At 45.8% G+C, this 20,776-nt stretch overlaps 1 protein-coding gene across 1 annotated transcript in view; it reads left to right on the forward strand.

The window, feature by feature from the left end:
* SLC26A6 (solute carrier family 26 member 6) overlaps window positions 1–20,714 on the forward strand; it is a 33,167-nt gene extending 12,453 nt beyond the window's left edge. The window contains exons 7-21 of the mRNA XM_080996774.1: window positions 1,807–1,959; window positions 3,532–3,614; window positions 4,617–4,764; window positions 6,138–6,251; window positions 7,284–7,361; window positions 7,764–7,859; window positions 9,905–10,011; window positions 10,584–10,653; window positions 11,674–11,766; window positions 12,058–12,150; window positions 12,920–13,006; window positions 15,359–15,559; window positions 16,421–16,475; window positions 17,948–18,084; window positions 19,120–20,714. Of these exons, the coding sequence (XP_080852900.1) occupies window positions 1,807–1,959; window positions 3,532–3,614; window positions 4,617–4,764; window positions 6,138–6,251; window positions 7,284–7,361; window positions 7,764–7,859; window positions 9,905–10,011; window positions 10,584–10,653; window positions 11,674–11,766; window positions 12,058–12,150; window positions 12,920–13,006; window positions 15,359–15,559; window positions 16,421–16,475; window positions 17,948–18,084; window positions 19,120–19,143 (1,539 nt within the window). The 3' untranslated portion in view covers window positions 19,144–20,714. The remainder of the gene's footprint in view (window positions 1–1,806; window positions 1,960–3,531; window positions 3,615–4,616; window positions 4,765–6,137; window positions 6,252–7,283; window positions 7,362–7,763; window positions 7,860–9,904; window positions 10,012–10,583; window positions 10,654–11,673; window positions 11,767–12,057; window positions 12,151–12,919; window positions 13,007–15,358; window positions 15,560–16,420; window positions 16,476–17,947; window positions 18,085–19,119) is intronic.
* Window positions 20,715–20,776: the final 62 nt, after the last annotated feature.

The raw sequence follows: 20,776 nt of genomic DNA on the forward strand, positions 1-20,776 counted from the left end.
AAGGCAGTGGCCTCCTCCTGATGTCACAGGGCTGTGTTTGCTGGGATAAGGATGGAGCAGGGCGAGGGAGGGTGAGGTCAGGAGAGCAGCAGGTTGGCCTCCACTGCCCTGGAGCTACCCCAACCTCAGAGCCACCTTGCTCTGCCCATCCCATCATGGCAAGTGCAGTGCCACAGCTTCCAGGAAGATGCCAGTGCCTTCCCTTGTGTGACTTCCAGGGATTCAGATCATGTTTTCTGAATCACTAGCTATGTCTGGCAGGTGTAATAAATCCCAATATAAAGATTCCATGCTATTTTAAGCATGCACAAATCCATACATGCCAAATGCACCTGTTTCCCATTTTCTGGTACGCAGCTTTGGTAAATCACTACCCCAGTTATATCTCCGCTTTGCCTCTTTTAGGAGGATTTTGGATGCTTGATTTTATTTTACTTTTTGAAAACGTTATTGGTGTGAGCATGCATACTGTAGAAGAGCTCTCCCCACCCCACCATCACCACCAGCTCCCCATAACTCCCTATAAAGACTGTAAATGTTTCTGAAAACGTTTGTGGCGCAGTGGTTCTATAAAAAGCACACTTAGATTCACTGTGAGATTAAAAATTCTTAAGCCTTGAAGGAAGGAAGCTGTTGTGGTCTGTTTACTAATAAATAGCTTTGCTTCCATAGTCAGGGCAGGACAGCCTATTTCTGAGAAAATGAATACTACAGTCAGAGAAGAATCAAGGAAGGCCAGAGAGGGGTCAGACAGAGAGGGCTCCTCCACAATTCTGCTTGTCCAGCACCCAGAAAGTTCAGGTCCAAGCAATTTTCCGCTTGTCCTGAGCTTCCTTGGCACTGGTCTGAGCAGTTTTGCTTTGCCCCACAGCTTTCCCCTGAGAAACATGATCTTTACTGCTGAATTGAAACAAATGGCAATCTATGGATTGGTCTGATTCAGCAGTAAACCGCAGGTTTTCTTGGGGGGAAGTGGCAGTAGGGAGGTGAGGTGTGGACAAGGCCTTGGTATCGGAATGGGGGTAAAACATGAAACATCCCTATTTTCTCCTGCGGAATGTTGATGCTGTCAGCAGATTGCCACTGACAATGGTTGCAAAGTGTGCCCACAGCAGAGAAAGTCTCATGGAAACGTAATTTACAGCAAAGATCAACTGGGGATTGAGGAGAATCACTTCACTTTAAGGGACAAGTGTCGGCTCCTTTGTTTTCTTTTGTCTGCAGTCCTTTAATACTCCTCCTTTCCGCCCCAATGGACCCACAGCAAGGCATATAAAAGATTTTGGAATACTAAAACTGTTCCTCTGTTGGCTTTTATGCATGCCACGCTACGAAGAATAACCGCCATTGATTGCAGGCGTGGCTCTTTTTATTGCTGTTGCTTGGTGTTTTTCCTTGCAAATATATATTTTTATTCTTTAAAGATGGGATCTAAACAATAAACAATTATTCAAATCAATTGAAATATACGGAGGACAAACCAAGAAAGCAGCATTAAAAATGGAAACCCACCACAATAAAAGAGATCAGCATGTCTGTATCAAAGGAGGGTCATTCACAAACCATAGTGTTACCATTACCATTTTGCTGAGCATTAGCAAAATTCCAGGGGTCTTGACACTAAGCCATGGTTTGAGGCACAGCAGAAATGGTGGTATCTTTAAGAAATATGGTTTATTTACACATATTTATCCCCGAGTTTAGGTGAAGGGAGTGTAGAACATTACACTGCATTGGGGTCTCTGGTTGCTCCTCTCACGTTTCCTCTTTCACAATTACTTCCCCTGCTTTGTGCCTCCCCTACAGACCTTTTTGGAAGTTTGCTCAAAATTGCCAAATACCAATGTGGGCACCTTGGTCACTTCTCTGGTCGCCATGGTTTCGATCCTGCTTGTGAAGCTGCTCAATGACAAAATTGGCAAGAAGCTTCCGATCCCAATCCCCATCGAGCTTCTCACGGTAATTTATTCTCTGTATTTCTAGGATTTCTACCCTGTCCCTCTTTTTTTTAGAAAAATAAAAATAAAAATAGCATGGTGGGCTCACAAACAGTAAATTAGCAAGAAACAACATTGTAGTAGCTATTAAATCATCCTTAGAACTTTCCGGAAAAATGAATGGGATTTATTTAATCATGTTTAACAATTATTAGGAAGACTAACAAACTAAAACAACAAAATGGCAGGAGCTAAGTTCTTATTAAAAAGCAGTATTTTAATAAGGACCACTGAAATGAAAGCACTTTTTGCTGCTTAGCCAGAAGTGAGTAACAAAAGGGCCAGGCATATCTCTCTTCAGAGGTGGCTCTAGGTTTGGGGGCTGCAACCGAAAAGGCTGTGTCTGAAGTAGCAGCACCTAACCTGGTGCCATCCAGATGTTTTGGACTACAACTCCCAACAGCCTCAGCCTGCTGATGAGAGTGGGAGTCCAAAACATCTGGAGGGTACCAGGTTTGGGGGGGGTCCAAAGCACCTACCTGCTCTGCATCCAGTGGTTGAGCAACCCAGGGAATCACCTGTAATGGAAGATGACAACCTGAAAGCCATGCTACTGGACCTTCACTTTTAACATGGAGTTCTTCTCTGGAATTGACTCCGCAGTGCTTTCTCTCCTTTATATAGCACAGTGCAGGTTAGTTAAATGGGCAAAATTGCTTGATCTCCCCCATATTTTGGGAGGCTCTACTCAGTAGTTTTGATTGTGTTTGCATAGCCAGCAATTATCCATTATGGAAAGTCAAGGCAGACTAGTCTAGTCTGGATCAGCTTCATTCTACAAACATGGGTGCAGCTGGAGGGGGCAGGGGGGCAGCTGCCCCCCTTGATCAAGTAAAGCAATAGAAATACTTAACTAACTAACTGACCAACCAACTAATCTGGCCCCCTTAACAAAAGTCCTGCCTCCCCTAACAAATATGCTACAAACATTTAGCTTTCACTAGACCAGAGCATCCCATCTACCTCTGGGTGGGAATAGCTCATCTTTACTCATGGATCTGCCAATAGGAGTTGACTTGTGACCTTTGGATATCAGAAACGAGAAGCAGAAGAGATGACAGTTCTTAAGATCATTCATATTTGTACAAAACCAGAATACTACATAGTCAAATCACACTGGCCTTATATATACAGTATATACATATATTTCTTCTGATTCCTCACATTTGCACAAACTCAGAAGAATGCACAGGCAAGTTTACCACTGCCTGACTGTGATTTTGCACACTTATTGGGTGGGGATTTTTTTTTAAGGCATGCACAAAGCTGCCTGCACAAATGTCCTGTTGGTCCCTACTAGGCATAATAGAATCAACAAATTAGAAGGCAAGGACAAACACAAAAGGGAATGGCTACCGGCATGAATGAGAAAGATCAAAGTTGATCCTTTGAATCCTTTGATTTGAATTTGAATTCAAATGCATGTGAGTGTGGACTACTCTGGTCGAATTTGAATGGGGGGAAAGTGGATGAACATATAAACAATGCTCAGATGTGGCCAAGTCCTTCCTCTCACCCTGCCACCTGTTTTCAGATTATTATATCCACAGTGATCTCCTACTTTGCCAAGCTGAATGAAAATTTTGGGATTAGCATCGTGGGTGAAATCCCCAGCGGGTGAGTCACTCTGGCTGCTTCCCATAACCACCTTAGGACATGCAATTTTTCTCTTCCTGGGTGTTGATGGGGAGATGAAGTTCTCTTGCTAGCTCTGCTGTTTTCAGAAGTTTAGGTGGTAGTGTCCTGGGAGAGGGAATTTGGAGTCTCTCCTGACAGAGAGATGCATCTTTGCTTTATAGCTAGAATTGATTGCTAAAGATGCACCTGTTTTCCCTGGCCTTTGACAGCTGGAAAATATTTTTTAGACCTACTGTGCTGACCTATTTTTTAGACCTATGGTGCTGTCGTTTTAAATATTTGTCGTTTTAAATATTTGTTTAGACCTATTTTTTAGACCTATGGTGCTGTCGTTTTAAATATTTGTTGGCTTTCTTGTTTGTTTTAAGAGGATATTAATTTTGTAACCCACTCTGGGACCTCATGGTGAAAATAAGGGTTCATCCAGATTTTCACTTGATCATGTTGTGCACTGGTTAATTTATCTGGGTCGGAGAGCTTGCAAAAAGCTGTTATTACCCATTTTGGCTCACATAGTTTGAAATCAAACCATGCAGGCACAGACATGGGCCTCAAAGTGCTTTGGAAGGGGCTTCACAAGAGGTGACAATTGGCAGGTCTTGTGAAGCCCTGTGCAATGGGCTTTGCAGGCACTTCCCAGCAACTGATCAGTGGCACCTACAAAACACAATTTGGCTGAGCTAAACCTTTTCCTGCCCCACTCCTGACGCCAAATATATGACATTAGATGCAAGGGTATGGCTTGGCCAAAATGACCTCTCGGGCCAGATGGGGGAGGCCTGTTAGCCCATGATGCAGAGGTTCCTCACCCCTGGGCCCCAGGAAACTAAACTGAGCTCCCTTTCCTGCCCCCTCAACCCACACCCATCTCCAGGTAGAGAAGAACTGCTCAGGGAGGCATTAAGCTTTTCCTCACTCACCTTGCCTTGTATTGTCTGTGGACCAGAAGTGCCTCACTGCGTCTGTGTTTCCTTATTGCAGGATGAGACCCCCTCAGGCCCCCAAAGTACACTATTTTGAGAAGGTGGTAGGAAATGCCTTTGCCATCGCAATGGTTAGCTACGTTATTGCTATCTCGCTCGGCAAGATCTTTGCTCTCAAGCATGGCTACAAAGTGGACAGCAACCAGGTAAGGAGGCTCTGGCCGTTATCTGGCTCCCTGGTTTTCATTACTTTCACCTTTACCCTGTCGCTGCTTTGTGTTCTCTGCCTTTGCTATCTACTTCTTTCCCACTCCCGCATCCCACTCCATCGAAAAGAGAGCCCCCCCCCCGCCCTTCCTTCTGTTATGTATTTCCTGGAGAGGGGTGGCGGAAGCGGGCACTGTAGAGCTGTGAAGAACGGTGGAGACTCGGTGGTGAGAGCGCTTCAGGAGAACCTTCTTCCTGAGGGTTTGCTGAGTACAGGTGTTGCTTTACATCTGGCTTATCTTGCATTTTCAGGATATGATTATCAGGAATTCATGACTAAGGTAATAAGCTGAAACTGATTTATGAGCAGCATTCTGCTGAGTCAGTATGAGTCAGTACAACTGATATGTTCAGCCAGTGAAGTAATGCGGTTTTGAGCGATTGGATCATTGGACTTCCCTTTGTGTTGGCTAGGATTATTGCATTACTTACTTGCATTGCTTACTTTACTTACTTCAGACTTACGTTGTTGCTTACATTACTTGCTTCAGACACAAACCTTCATTTATTATGGACTGGCTTTTCTTTCTGTCTTGTCCTACACTGGTCTTCAACTGGCAGGTTAGGACCCGCTAATGGGTCGCAGCCTGATCCTAGGTGGGCTGCAGCAGGAGACATACCACCATGCAAATATATGGCAAATGATTAAGAAATGGGTCTCCTAATGCGAGTTTGGGTTGAAAGTGAGGCCTGAGTCTCACTGAGCTTGAAAACTACTGTTGTGCTATAATATTGTTACTGCATTTGCAGGACATGTTTTCTTTGTGTCAGATGTGGATTGATCTGTAGGTGCTTCCTTCTGCAAGAAGTTGGGTTCTCTGACCCATCTTATCATCTGTTTTAATTTATCGTTGGATAGTTGAGTACTTATGATACAAGTGGGTCTTCAGTTTGGGGAGCATCCATATATTCTGCCTGTCAGTCCCAGGTTGGCCATTTATACACCACCAAAGGTGAGGAAACCAAAGAAAAGACCAAACAGGCCGCAGGTGTGCATAAAATTTGCACATCTGAAACTATATGCATAGATGCACACTTAGAAATGATTGTATTAATTTTGGACAGAAATGCAGCATATCCCTTGACCTGTGTGCCTGCTCAGTCTCCGGTCCAGGTGCTGCTGACGGGCATCTTCAAGGCCTGTGTTTGGTCCTTGATCTTTCAATTGGCTTTGGGCCAGGCAGCCCTTAAAAGAGCAGGCTGCACAATAGGAACATCCTAGTCAATCCTTATGAGTTTCCCTGTGTAATGTGAAACTGGACCACAGAGCCACGCAGACTCTCAGCCCTTTTCCATGGTATGTCTCTTGCAGGAGCTGATAGCCTTGGGGCTCAGTAACTTCGTGGGCAGTTTTTTCCAATGTTACAGCATCAGCTGCTCCATGTCCCGCTCCCTTGTGCAGGAGAGCACTGGAGGCAACAGCCAGGTACGTCCCCAATGTAGGATGTCATCTTTTTTCTGGTAGGAGCAGGTAGCAGTTTCTAAATCTAGCTGATGAGCATTGGAGCCCGCGTTGCAGAGAGAGCTCACTTGGAGCTAATGGAACAGCATCCTGGGCTAAGTTAGGTAACTAGGATTTGCCGTCCCTCTCTTGCATCAAATGCCTAGTTCAAATCTCCCTCTCCCTGCCATTATTTTCACAGAACATAGAACACAAATGACTTGATGTGCTGAGGATGGTTTGGCTATCCAATCACAGGGAACCGTATCCAGTCTGAGGGCAAGGCATGAGCCTAGGGGTGCCTCCAGACCATGGGTAGGCAAACTAAGGCCCGGGGGCCAGATGCGGCCCAATCACCTTCTAAATCTGGCCCACGGGTGGTCTGGGAATCAGCGTGTTTTTACATGGGCAGAATGTGTGCTTTTATTTAAAATGCATCTCTGGGTTATTTGTGGGGCATAGGAATTCGTTCATATAGTCCGGCCCCCCACAAGGTCTAAGGGACAGTGAACTGGCCCCCTGCTGAAAAGGTTTGCTGACCCCTGCTCCAGACTGTCAAGTGTTTTTCAGGAGGGATTCGAGCACCTTCTGAGAAACATGGCTTTGCACAATTAAAGTGGGTTAAAGTGCTCTCTCACTCCAGTGCAACAATGCCCCCCCTTTTTAAAAAAAAAAAATGAAGAAGCAGTCTTTTTCCAGATTGGAAAAGCAAGGGGGAAATGCACTGGATGAATGATTCATGGGAACGGGGTATAAGCACCCTGCAAGCAAATCAGGATGAATGCTCAGTAAAGACCAGGCATAGTCTAACCTCCATGTCAGCTTTGTGCAATCCAAACAGGAGGAATGTTCATAAGTCTGGAGGAGCTCTAGGTTTTTCACAAGGAAAACGAATGGAATGTCGTCAGTAGTTTAGAAAAGGGAGGGTGTATGTGTGTGCATTGGGGGGGGGGGGTTATTGCCCTTTTCTACTCCAACCAGCCTTGCACTTACTCATCTCTATGCTCTCCTCTGCAGGTGGCTGCCCTGGTCTCCTGTCTCATCCTCCTAGTGACCATTTTGAAGATTGGGGCACTTTTTGAACAGCTGCCCAAGGTACGTTAAACAAACTTAGTGCTCTCAGTTTTTGGCTACAATCCTAAACATGCGGGAATAAGCTCAACAGGACTTATTTCTGTGTAAACATGCACAGGAGTATACTGTTTGTTTCATTTTACCTGTTGGTGGGATTAACTATTGGGGCAGGGGGTGTCTTTATATGTGCCAGCGCCATATGTATCTAGCTTGTGAAAGACAACAGCAGCAGAGGGGCACATAGAATATCAAAGAAAACTATCATTTACACACAAGACTAAACAGCCACATCTCCCTTTGAAGACTTCACAACTATGCAATAAAAGTCTCTTTAAACTGAGGCTTTTATGTTGTTTTCTGTGTTGTGGGTGTTATGATACTCCCTGTTCTCTGTTATATCTTTGCAATTTCCTTGTTCCTCAGGCCATTTTAGCTTCTATCATTATTGTCAACCTGAAGGGCATGTTCAAGCAGTTTAGAGATATCCGTATGCTTTGGAGATCCAACGTTACTGACCTGGTAAGGAAGAAAAGAGGAGCTCCATAGAAATAAGGGGAAGTCTGTTCATCTGCTAGCCTGCTGTGGCCCTGCTTTGACACTGCTGCACCACACAATCAGCACGATCACGCAGTGCAGTTCTTGCTAAACTCCAGAACAGCAAACCAGAGGTCTGTCTAGCAGACACCTGGAAAAATATGTGAAACCAAACTGGTCCTCCCTAACTAAAACACACAGGATTGCATGTTTGAATGCTTCCCCTCAGGAGTGGGGGTTTGGGGAATCCCTGCACATAGAACCCTTGAGTCATGAAGAAATCTCAGTGCTCAGTTTTTATCCCAAACATTCTAGTTTTCTATGTGCCAGAATGTTTCTGTTGTTGTTGTTGTTTTACCCAAAAATGAAAGTAGGGGCAGCATTCAAATATGTATTTCCTGCAGATCTCACTTGCAAATAATTTACATTTATTGAAGTATTTTCCAGACCCCTGCTGTGTGTCTGGCTTCGTTACCCCAGCGACTGTTTTGCCTGCTGCTCCTGGCACATGGCAGTGCCATAAATGTTGGCAACTGCAGCTGACAGGCTTGGGCTCGTTGCAAACTTTGCAGTGAAGTACAGAAAGCTCAGCTTACATGATCAAAGCGACAGCCTTCACAAAGGCTACCATGCGTCCCACGGTGCATCCAGGACCCATGCTTCCTTGCATCTCCTGGTACATGCAGGAACAGCACATCCCTGGATGATTCCATGCATGCTCTTTAAAATTGCTGGCTTAAAGCTATTGTTTTAGCTCTGCTTTAGTTTTTAGGCTATCTTTCATATTTTGTTTGCATTGCACTATTTTATGCTGCCTTGTGTACTTCAGTAAAGAGTAAAAGGTAAAGGGAGCCCTGACCATTAGGTCCAGTCGTGGCCGACTCTGGGGTTGCGGCACTCATCTCGCTTTATTGGCCGAAGGAGCCGGCGTACAGCTTCCGGGTCATGTGGCCAGCATGACTAAGCTGCTTCTGGTGAACCAGAGCAGCGCACGGAAACGCCGTTTACCTTCCTGCCAGAGCAGTACCTATTTATCCACTTGCACTTTGACATGCTTTCGAACTGCTAGGTTGGCAGGAGATGGGACTGAGCAACAGGAGCTCACCCCGTCACAGGGATTCAAACCACCGACCTTCTGATCGGCAAGTCCTAGGCTTTGTGGTTTAACCCACAGCACCACCCACGTCCCTTCAGTAAAGAGAAAGGGGTATAAATATAATAATAATGCATAGGAGCACCCAGGGGCTCCACAGTAGCCTGCACAATGTATATTAGCCACCCTCTGCCACCCACTGGATAACTCTGCAGTTGCCATGGAGGCAACAGACCTCTGTGTCATTGCCTTGACGCTTCTGAACAGTCCCAATGGCTTGGTGCAACAGGGAACAGTTGTAGATCAGGACAGACAGTTGCATAATTCAGCAAGTTTTCCTCAGTGGCGTAGCGTGGGGGGTGCCAGGGGGGCCGGCCGCACCGGGCGCAACATCTGGGGGGGCGCGCTCGCTGCCTCCGGAGTCGCCGAAGAGCCTCGGGCGCAGGCTGTAGCAGAGCCCCATGTCTCGTGGAACCGACGAGCTGTGCGCGCGCCCGGGCTGAAGGCGTCCGGCAGGCAGCGGCTCTCAGCCCCGCGCGTCAGGGCCGCGGAGGACGTGCCAGGCAGCCCCTCCTCACAGCCCCGCCTCCGCTGCTGCTGCTGCAGCTGCTGGGCCATGTTGCATTTTCCTCGCCTCTCTTCCCCCCTCCTCCTCCGGGCAAGCGGCGTGGTTTGGGCGGCAGCGCCAGCAGCAACTCGACTCAGATCGGCAGGTTAGGGGTTGGGGGGGCACAAATTACTTGCCTTGCCCCGGGTTAGGGGGCGCAAATTACTTGCCTTGCCCCGGGTGCTGACAACTCACGCTACGCCGCTGGTTTTCCTTAAGTCTTCTGTTGCTATTTGGGGGCAATTGTACTTACACTTTCTCTATTGTTTCTCTCTCTCTCTCTCTCTCTCTCTCTCTCTCTCTCTCTCTCTCCCCTCCCACGCTCTGAAGCTGATCTGGGTTGTAACCTTTATAGCTACTATTGTGTTGAATCTTGACATGGGGCTGGGGGTTGCTGTGGCCTTTTCACTTCTCACCGTAATCTTCCGGACCCAGATGTGAGTATTCCTTGGCCTGCAAAGGAGAGGGGGAGGTGGGCTTGGGAATGGCCCTTTGCCAGGTAGCAGAAAAATGGTAGCATTCTGGTACCACCTCCTGGTGCCACTCAGTTAAAATGTCAGAGCTGAGCCAGGAACCCAGAAGATCAAGCCAGGAATCAGAGCCAAAGCAGAGAGCAAGCCATAGCCAGGAAAGATGTATCATTACCAGTAGTTTTAGCCTGAACAGAAGCACTTCATAGCCCTTCTTCTTAAGGACAGCCAGTGGCCAGACATTTGGGAATAAATAAATATTAAAGGAACTGTGTTAGTCTTTGGCATTCATCAATGCAGCTGTCTGTAATGATGAAAGTGTGTTGATGTCTGACCAATGTGTTCAGCTCCCAGGAGATACTTCTAGCCAGAACTGACACTTAACATAATTTCAGACTGGTGTATTGAACAAGTTCCAACTTTCACCCATATGAATTTGGCAACTTCTCCATCAACATAAAATTCCAGGTGTCATGAAGTTGTTGCTAAGTAGCCTGAACAGAGTCTTTGCTAATCCCTCTTTTTCCATCTTCTCTAAGGCCCCATTATTCCATTTTAGGACAAGTGCCCACAACCGATGTTTACAGAGATGTAGCTGAATATCAAAAGGTAAAGTACATTTGGAAAATGACTCGGGGAGACGACTATGGAGGGGCTATGTAGAAAATGGCGTGTGTGCTTTGAAAAACAAAGCACTGTGCTTCCTCTTCGACCAAAGCAAACATGAGCGGAAAGAGCCTGGAAGATGTACATGTCTAATGGAGGGCTGGGATGAGACAATCGCAAGATGCAGAAGGGTTTATCCTTCTCAAGCCCTTTTGCTCACATCTTACTAGGAGCAACCTCTGTTCAACCACAAAGCATTTCACCAAGTGCTATCTCGAATCCAGATTTCTAGCCACAGAAATCACATGCCCTGTACAAAAGCCTAGCCTTTGTTTGTTTGTTTGTTTGTTTGTTTGTTTGTTTGTTTGTTTATCAAATACTTATCCCACCTGTTAGGAGGTCCTGCACATGAGTAGGCATCCAGCAGAGACACATGCCCGACTGGCATGTTCTCTCCCTCCTGGTCGGTCGTTCTGGAGCTTCAAAAGCTTTCTCCAGCCCGAACATCACAGCGATTGATGCCTTGCAGGCATCAGCACACTTCAGGATCAGCAGAGTCCTGGCAGTCCGGGTAACAGACTCAGTAGCACAGCATTTTGGCTAAACTACTTTATTTACGTATAATACACTCGGAGCATTCTAACTCAGCTCCTTCCTCGTCAGCATCAAACAGCAAAGAGAAAGAGACAAAGGAACAAACGTCCTACATCACGGAAACACAGTAATACAAACATCCTGTCTCCGTCACTTCCCACTATGTGGAATGAAAACATACACCATCATGTGATAAAACCAATCCCATGACTGCAACACGGGGCAAGAATCCTAACAAGAAGCACAGGAGATCAACCATGAACTTACTTTCTGCTTTATTTTCACAACACCACTTTGAGGGATGTTAGATTGTAATTTGTCCACAGCGAGCTGGTGAGCTTTGTGGCTGAGTGAGGATCTGAACAAAAGTCTCCTTGAGTTCAAGCTGCTATGACACCGTACTAACGCCTTGTTTTGTTCTGTTTCTAGGCTGAGGAGATCCCAGGCGTGAAGATTTTCCGCTCCTCTGCTACGATCTATTTTGCTAATGCTGACCTGTATGCAGAAGCCCTAAAGAAGAAGGTGAGGAGGGTTCAGAAGATGTCCCTCATATTTCTTGGGGGGGGGCAGAGGGTCTCCATGCTGACCAATGCATTAGAAATAAAATGGCTTTGGACTGTATTCCAAAGTTGGGCCTCACTTGCAGAAGCCAAACAGAATTCATAGTATGAAAGAGGCTCATAGACCATGGCTATGGGTATCACTATATAACATGTACAAGGAGCACATAAGAAGCAAGCAAACAGGCTAGAGTGATCTATACCTTGCTAAAACCAATAGCTGCTGGTACATAAATATATGTCTCTTTTTCAGTGTGGCTTTGATGTGGACCGTCTTGTTGAAAAGAAGAAAAAAGCCCTAAAGAAGAAGCAGAAGAAAGACAAGAAGGAAGCCAAGAAGGCAAAGGTGGACCATTTTCTTCTAAATTACTAATTAGTGTGTCTCCATGAAGTTTATTGTGTGTGTAGTTAATTCATAAATAATTTGAGGCAAGAAGGAAAGGCGGCTAAATCATTGTTTTCATGTGGGGACCTGTTCACACATGACACTAAGCACGCTTTTGCTAAAAGGACCTTTGGTGTTTTGTAAATACTTGCAGATTTTGTTAATACAGCCTAAGGCAGCCATGTTTTAACTCGGGGATCATTAACCTGTAGCCCTTCAGATGCTGTTGGACTACAACTCCCATCATTCCCAACCACTGGCCATGCTGGTTGGAGCTGATGGGGATTGGAGTCCCCCAGCATCTGGAGGTTTACAGGATAGTTACCCCATTTTCAACCTGAAGTGAGATCCATTTAGGTGGGGAATCTTTTTCAGCACAAGGGCCATATTCCATTTCGGCAGCCTTACAGTGGCCACAAACCAGAGGTCAGCAGGGCCAGAGGCAAAAGTGGCCAGAGCAATGAACAGTAGGGTGGGTCTAGTTTCTACACATGCTTACACACCTTGCTCTATCGTGTATGTCATAGTTCAAGGACATCTTCCAGCCATAAGGACACAGGGTTTGAAGCTTTCTATAGAAGCTCAAGCCAGAAGATGTAACTTCTCTGTTCCTTCTGCCCTGCTATTCTTTGTCCCAGAAGTAATTTATGGAGCTTCTCAAAATGTCACATGGAGACACAATTGCTTTGAGTTTACTCGGACTTCTGTTCTGCTCTTGTTTTGGTAACAGAAAATGACTTCTCAGATCAAAACGGTGTGTGACTCTGGGAGCAACAACCTGGCGTTTGTGAATATAGATATGGAGGCAAGGCCACAGGTATTTATCAATCTGGGCATGAAAGAAAGTTGTGGTCAACATTTCCTGGAGCAGGCATTTAACATGATCATATGAGTAAAACCCATATGATGATGTTGTTGGTGATGATGATGATGTTTGGTACCGTGGGGAACAATCTGGATTTGTTGTCTCAGGCACCAAAATGTGTTGGTCTGTCTCCGAGTAGACTTGCCGCAGACCCTTCATACTGTTGATAAAGTGACTCCCCACCAGAGCTGCTAGAAAAGCTGTGGCACAAAGAGAGGGTTGCAAAACACAAAGTGACCTGTTCTTTCTGTTTGCAATCAGTTCTATGCCTCTTCTTCACTGAGGAGCTTCCCCACTGCAAGGACTGTACGCACACCTTCCCATTGGCCTGGTTCACATGTCATACAAAGTCAAACCATGGCTTAGTGGAAATGTGCTGGCTCCCAGAGAAGAGGCTGTGGCTTTTTTGCTCCTCTCCTGTCACTCTGCTGCTCTGCTATGCCCTGATTTGGCTTAATGTGTCATGTGAACCTAGGCTTGTGAGTTAGCACTCTCCAGGCTGACCACAAGTTATAACCAAGGTTTGTCCTGAACTACAAGCCTGGTTTCCGACAACATGTTAAGTGAAATCATGGCTTCACTCAGCACAGCAACAGAACAATCGCTGAGGAGCCCAGCAGCTGCAGTTTCCTCCCTGGGAGCCCATGAGTTCCCTGCAATGCCATGACTTGGCATGACATGACATGTGAACCAGGCCAATGAGAACAGAACCTGTTGCCTAAAGGATTTTTTCTTTTAGACAACTCATAAATTGATTGTAATAAATGGAATAAACCCCAAACAATATGAGATACAAAATATCCGATAGGCTGCCTACCTGTGCAAAGAAACATCCCAAAGATGTCAGAGTCCAGCATATTATGAGGGAGATGGAAACCACCTTTCAGTGCCAGATTTAGGGCACTGCGGGCCGTTCCCTTGCACAGGGCTCCAAGCCAAGGGGGAGCAAAATTGAGATGATCCATAATTGAGACGATCCATTCGGGAGTGCCAAATTTTGGCCATATTAAAAAAGATTAGCAAAGTCCACCCCTGCTCCTTTTCCAAAAGGGCTGTTCTTGCGGCTGCAGCTCTCTGTACATCTTCTGAATAGAGATGGGTGAATCTGCCAGTTTTGGTTTCTCTTAGTTCCTCATTTCCCCAAACTTAACTTCAATTCTCCACATTTCCACATCGGTTTGTGATTATTTTTAAAGTCCTTATGAAAATTCAGCAGCATTTCAGTTCGAACTTTTAATATACGCATTTTGTATGCAATTTTGCCATATATCCAGATTTTATGCAAAGCATATTTTCCCTAATTTTTATATTTCCCTTAATATGAATCACTTTTATCATACAGTGGTACCTCGGGTTACATACGCTTCAGGTTACAGACTCCACTGACCCAGAAATAGTGCTTCAGGTTAAAAACTTTGTTTCAGGATGAGAACAGAAATCGTGCTCCAGCGGCGGCAGCAGGAGGCCCCATTAGCTAAAGTGGTGCTTCAGGTTAAGAACAGTTTCAGGTTAAGAACGGACCTCTGGAACGAATTAAGTACTTAACCTGAGGTACCACTGTATTAATATAAGTGCGCTAGCATATTGTGATGTGTATGGGTTGCTCGTGCGTAAGTTGCCGCCTCTCCAGGCTTTGTTGCCTTGCTAAACCTTTCAGTCTGGGCAGCCCTTCACTTCGTGGCTGCCTCAGTCGCTAGCAGAATCCATCAGTGGGCGTTTCTTAAATCTTTTCCAACATAAAAGTTGTTTGACACCCAGTCTCCTTCTACTCTCTCTGCACGGAAGTCTTCTGAACAGGGTGGGCGTGGGTAGCAGGGCACCCGTGCTCTCCCCGCTGGTGTCCGGTGAAGAGTCCTGGAGCCCTCTCGCCGATTCCCCCATCAGCCCCTTCTTATCCCTGGTGTAGCGCTGATTTGCTTCCCCATCTGCGGAGCTGCCTCTCTCCCTGCTGGGCCCTTCTCCAGCATCATTTGAGAGCCTTCCCTCCGTCTCTAGCTCCAATGTCAGTTCCCTGACACATATGCATTTTTAGGCACACTTTACTGCAGTATGTGCATTCTTGTGCACATTGCTTGACTAGAGAACTGCACTGCGAAATTTGCAGAAGTGTGAATTTCCAAGGGTGGTTGTGTTTTGTTCCATATAGTGTTTTGGAACATGCAAATTAAATTTGAAGTGAATTGAATTTCTCACCCACCCTTAGTGTTGCTGAGACACATTATGAGCAGAACCAACCTGAGAAAACCCAATGACCAGAACACTTTCATGTTGGGGGGAAATACTGTGATTTTTCTTTCCTCACAGGAACAGGGAAATGACACAGCAGCCACTGCTGCTAATGGAAGTGTGACTGACTTGGCCCCACAAACCCAGAGCCAGCCACAACCTTCTGGCAAACCCACTTTGCATTCCCTGGGACTGAAGAAGCCTCCTCTTCACTCGCTCATCCTGGACCTCACCCCTGTCAACTTTGTGGACACCGTCTGCATAAAGACCTTTAAAAACGTAAGGAGGGGTCAACCATCAGAAGAGGGACACCCGTCATAAGAGGGTTGTTCTATGTGCAGCCAAATCTAAAAGGCAAATCTGCCTCATGAGGAAGACCTCTGGAAAGGGAGGGGTTTCAGATGGCCTGAGCTGTTTGACTGCCAGCTAGATGACTGAGAGCCAAACTCCATGTGAGGTTAAATGCAGCTTTGCATCTAAACCTGTAGGTTTCTTAAAATGCAGACAGCACCAGCTGAAGGTGCTGTGAGGAGGGGATTGATATGTAGCAGAAGGAATTAAGCCCTTTCCTCCCCTGCTGGAGTCCTGAGGAAAATCCCTCCTCTGAAGCTGGTGTTTGTTTTGGGTTTTTGTTTTTTGCATTCCCCACTGGTGCTAATACTAACTTTAAAGGAGAGATTTAACATCGTGTCTCGTTGGCCCTTCAAAAGGGGTTTCCAACAAACTGTGGCTTCGATTACATTGTGATGGCTAATCTGTGCTTCTGAACCTTGCTCATCACCGGCTTTCATCTGTTAATTGCTTCTCTCTCTCTCTGCCAATCACATCTGTCACAGAAATTACTGGCATTTAAGACACCAAATAATCCAAATCAGCCAAATGTGAGGAAGGCATTTTATTTTCTCTGTTTTACTTTGGCAGACATCTTAACCACTGCCCAATGGCCATTACTACCCACATAAAATTCATCGATTTCAGCAAAAGATTGCACAGGGAGGTCCATGCAGATAACATGTGGGCTTTGTGGAATAACTTCCTAGTATCTGAAGCTGCCCTGCCGTGGCAGGATAGGCAAATGCAACCTCTCAGGTTCCTGTGAAGTATCTTGTCTCAGTTGTTTATGCTTGTTGTCCTTGGCAGATATTTAAAGATTTTCAAGAGATTGAAGTGGATGTGTTTCTCGTCGGTTGCCATGGTAAGGAGTTCTAGGAAGTCACGGGTCAGCCACACTGCAGTAAGCAAGTCATAGCCTGTCAGGGGCTGGACTGGGGAGGAATGGTGGGAGCCACACACACCCTTCTCCTGAACCTTCACAAGGGCAGGAGGACAGTATTGATTTAGAACAATGGTTTGCAGAGGGGCATAGTCCAGAGGGGAAAAGCTGGGAAATACTGGGTGAGGAACAGCTAGAAGAGGAAACACCAGGAAAGAGACAGCTAGCAGGTTCAGTATCTTTGGACAGCATTCCTGACCCCCCCTCTTCGCCTAAGACTAGGTGGGCTTTGAGAGTGATAGAACAGAGAAAGCAGAGGCAACAAGCTCAGATTACCTGGCGTAGGAGTGATGTAGATTAATGGGGGAGAAGGTGAGCCTTTACTGGGAACAACGCCATTTCTAGAAGAGATACACATTCCTTTGTCTCTCGCTGTGATTATTAAAGAAACTAACTGGAAAGAACGCTCCTTTCATTTGATCTGCTTATTCACTGCCACCGGGGGGAGGGATCCGATTCCCCAAAGCCTAACATAACCTGAGAGTGTGTGCATCTTCTATCACTGGTGATTCCTCCGTTCTCAGCCTTGTCCTGGATGAGTACTTCCTCCTGCCCTTTTGACTTCTTCTGTTTCATAGTCACATTATTCCATCAAGCCTTTGAATTGGTTAAAAATGTACTACTGAAGGGCAGAAGGAGCCAGTGATTCAGATGCTGTGGCAGAGGATCCAGGACATAAATGACTATAATTTGTGTTAAATGACAGTGGGACGCACAGTTGCTCATGCTAAAGTTTGAACCTGAGTCTTGTTAACGATTCAGGATATGTGGCACAAAAGTCCTTGTATAACGCTGAGAATTCACTACATTTGCTTCAGCTGCTACTGGTTGGGGTCCCACAACATCTGGAAGGCATCACAGCAGCCGACCTTTGCCCAGTCTACATCTTCCTCTGCCCCCCCCCATTAGATCAGCAACTTCAAGAGCAAAAGTGTCTCCCATCTCCCCTGTGGTGGTAATAGCATCCGGGAATGATTTAGATCAGGGAAAGGGATGAAAAGGTGAAAGACTCTTTTCCAGAGCACCAGTTCCCAGAGCAACTGCAGGGGGCTGCTAGTTAGCTAAGCAGACACACTCCTCACACTCAGTGGGAGGTCCTAATTGTAGATTTCCCACAGCATTACGCCTGGTTTGGTCCTAAGTGGAGAAGCTGCTCTGTGCCATGGCTCTTAAGTCATGCCCAACTTGTGAGCTTCCAGGGATATCTGGGCAGCCAGCACTGGAGACAAACGCTTAGTCTGATCCAGCCAGCAAATCCCTATGTTCTTGGCTTAGAGGAAAAAGCAGGTGATAGGTGGGTTTGAGCATTCATGGTTAGTGTGGCTGGCATCAGTTGGCGGAAGTGAGCTGAAATGGCACCCTCACATGGCTTTTCCTTGTCTTTCCCCCTGCAGCTTCCGTCATTACCCAGCTGGAAAGAGGCAATTTCTTCAGCCAGACAATAACCAAGCAGCACCTTTTCCCATCTGTACATGATGCTGTTACCTATGTTACCAGGAACCGGGGAGAGAGCTTGCCACAAACTGTCACAGTACGTGGTTAGCCTTTCCTTTCCTTTCCTTTCCTTTCCTTTTTCTTTTCTGGCTGGAAACTTTAGTCCTAGAAATCTCACAGGGCAATATCGCATTGCTACTTCCAAGCCAGGCATTCAGACTACAGTGATGGACCTGTTCATCTTCCTTGCTCAGCTCTGGGTTCCATCATATATGTCATTAGGCCTCCCTACATTGAAAGGCCAGTGCACACTCCACAGCCAGATCTGTAGAATGGGTGCACCATATCTCGAGTGTGCTAGGAAGACTCTCCCCATCCATTGTGTGCTCTGCCCATCAAATGTACATTGCTTTAACTAAGACACAGCCAATATACTAACCAGGAAGTGGCTTGATCAAATGCCTTCTTTACCATGGACTACTAGTTTGCCTGAGGCAAGTCATTACTTCTTCGCCTTGACCTTGCTTCTACAACTGTAACATGGGACTTATCTTGTAGGAATTGCTATACCTGAGCAGTCGTGCAAACCCCCAACATACGTGTTTTAATTGCAGGCAAGTCTGTTTGCACAAATGTTGGTTGTTGATCCGCATGTTCTGGTAAAATTATCCCATCACTTTTCTCGTTGCAAAAAGTTTGACAAGAAAAGTGATGGGAAATTGCAGTAGAAATTGTAGGATAACAGCCTCTAACTGGCAGTGTTGTGTAACATTCGTGCAGACATGTCAGGATGATCGCTCAATAAGCCAGTGACATTGTATAACATCTGTGCAAGTTACTTGTAAATGCTCAGTAAACTGCTGGCCTGGAAGCTCCCTTAGAGGGGATGTTGTGAAAACAAGAAGCTATTTACCATCCAGTTTGTACAAGAGTTATTCCTTAGGCAGATCTTGACAGCTTCTTTGATGGACATGTAAAGGCTATGACTGAACAGGCGCTAGAGGAATCTATATACATCTCTATCAGAGATATGGATACCTCAGATAGTGAACAAGTAAACGGAAGAGAAATGTTGAGTTAATTTGAGGTTCTCAGAAATCTATGCTAGCAACTTTATTCTTCATCTTCACAGGATAACAACGCCACTAAAATGTAACCAGCGGAATCATCTGCTCCTCCAGTTCTCACAGAGGAGCCAGCACCTTTTCAGATGACTGTATGAATTGCCTTTTTCAAAATAGTTATGTGGGATTCTCCACCACTGGGTGGTGGGAACCTGCTTTGGCTTTTTTTGGAGAGACTTATTGGGACCTTCAAGAAACTGAGACTCGGTTGAGGGCCTTCCTGCCCACCTACTTCAAAACTCCACAATTCCTGCCAGGGTGGGTGGGGGAGACCCCTTTCAGACATTGGAAGTGCCTCACTTGTTGCTATGGATACTTTTGGATTTTTCCACTGAATCCTGCCAACTGATTTGGTGAAGCACAGGGTCATCTGCAGCATTCTCTACCTGTGTCAAAGTGCCTATCAAGCTGGAGAGGCAGAACACTAACATATTCCCTCTGGGGACCTTGAGTCCTACTTATTCCTTCTCTCCTGGATTGCAATTTTAAAACCATGTCCATGGCATCTCCAGTTACAAGGATCAAATAATCAGTGATAAAAAGGACCTGTTGGAGAGCCGCCATCATCCAGAGCAGAAAAGGTGGATCTAGACGGACTCTGTATAAAGCAGCTTTATATCTTTGAACTTGCCCCATTTCAATAGACCCTATCTACAGCTTGCTGAGACAACGTACAGGAGGCAAGGTCAAGAGGAATATTACTGCTTCTGGAAAATTATAGATGTATTGAAATAATAAATGAATGGAAGTCTGACCTGAGAAAGATTTCATGTGAAAGAGCCCCACTGGAATGGGTGGGATGCGCTGGTGCCCACCTCTTAATTTGTTTTAGATATGTGGAATCTTATATATCAAATGTCCTTGCCCATTTTGTATGAGGTATACATTTAGCAGAGTGCGACTAACAACTGGTGTAATTGCAGAAAATATTCCGGACATACATTTTTGTTCTGCCTGAGTGCTGTTCCAGTTTTGCTAAGCTTTGCTAAACTCCATTCACTTCAGAAGAAATCAATGAATGCAAACCCCAAACCCCAAGGTCAAGAAAAATGTAAATATGTACAGATTTTACTTAGGAAAACTCTTGTAAGAAATGAGATACTATGTCCTTTATTATTGTTATAAATTTGTGGGGGACCCCCCCCCAAACCCTAAAAATTAATAAATGGTAGGTTTTTGATTAATGGATGAAAGTACAAGCTGCAGGACTGTGCCAGACCAGGAATCCCTGGGCTGGCTTATGCAAACCAGCCTGGCTGGCCTAGTGAAGAGTAAATCTGTTAACATGACAAAAGGGGTTGATGGGCCATCTGAGAGGAATCCATTGACCTGGGGAGACAGATGCTGCCAAGGTCATGGGGTGGGTGTGTCTGAGGTGACAGGAAAAGGGAGTCCGGAAGCAAGGGGTTCTGGGAAGGAAAAAGAGGAAGAAAGGCTGGGATCCATCTTTGGGGAGGCTGGCTGCAGGCTGGATGGGAGAGATGCCTTAGACTCCAGGGCTGCATTCTCTTGAAATGACCATGCTTGAAATGACCAAGATCTGGACTCCCGCCATGCAGACTGAAGATGTAAATAGGTGAATAAACTGTATTTCTGAAAGCTATGATTGTTTCTGCCATGTCTCAATTCTCCAAAGGACCACAGACCCTGGGTGACTGCCTGGAA

Source organism: Podarcis pityusensis, assembly GCF_964106645.2.
Source record: "Podarcis pityusensis genome assembly, chromosome: 2".
Taxonomy (NCBI): Eukaryota; Metazoa; Chordata; class Lepidosauria; order Squamata; family Lacertidae; genus Podarcis; species Podarcis pityusensis.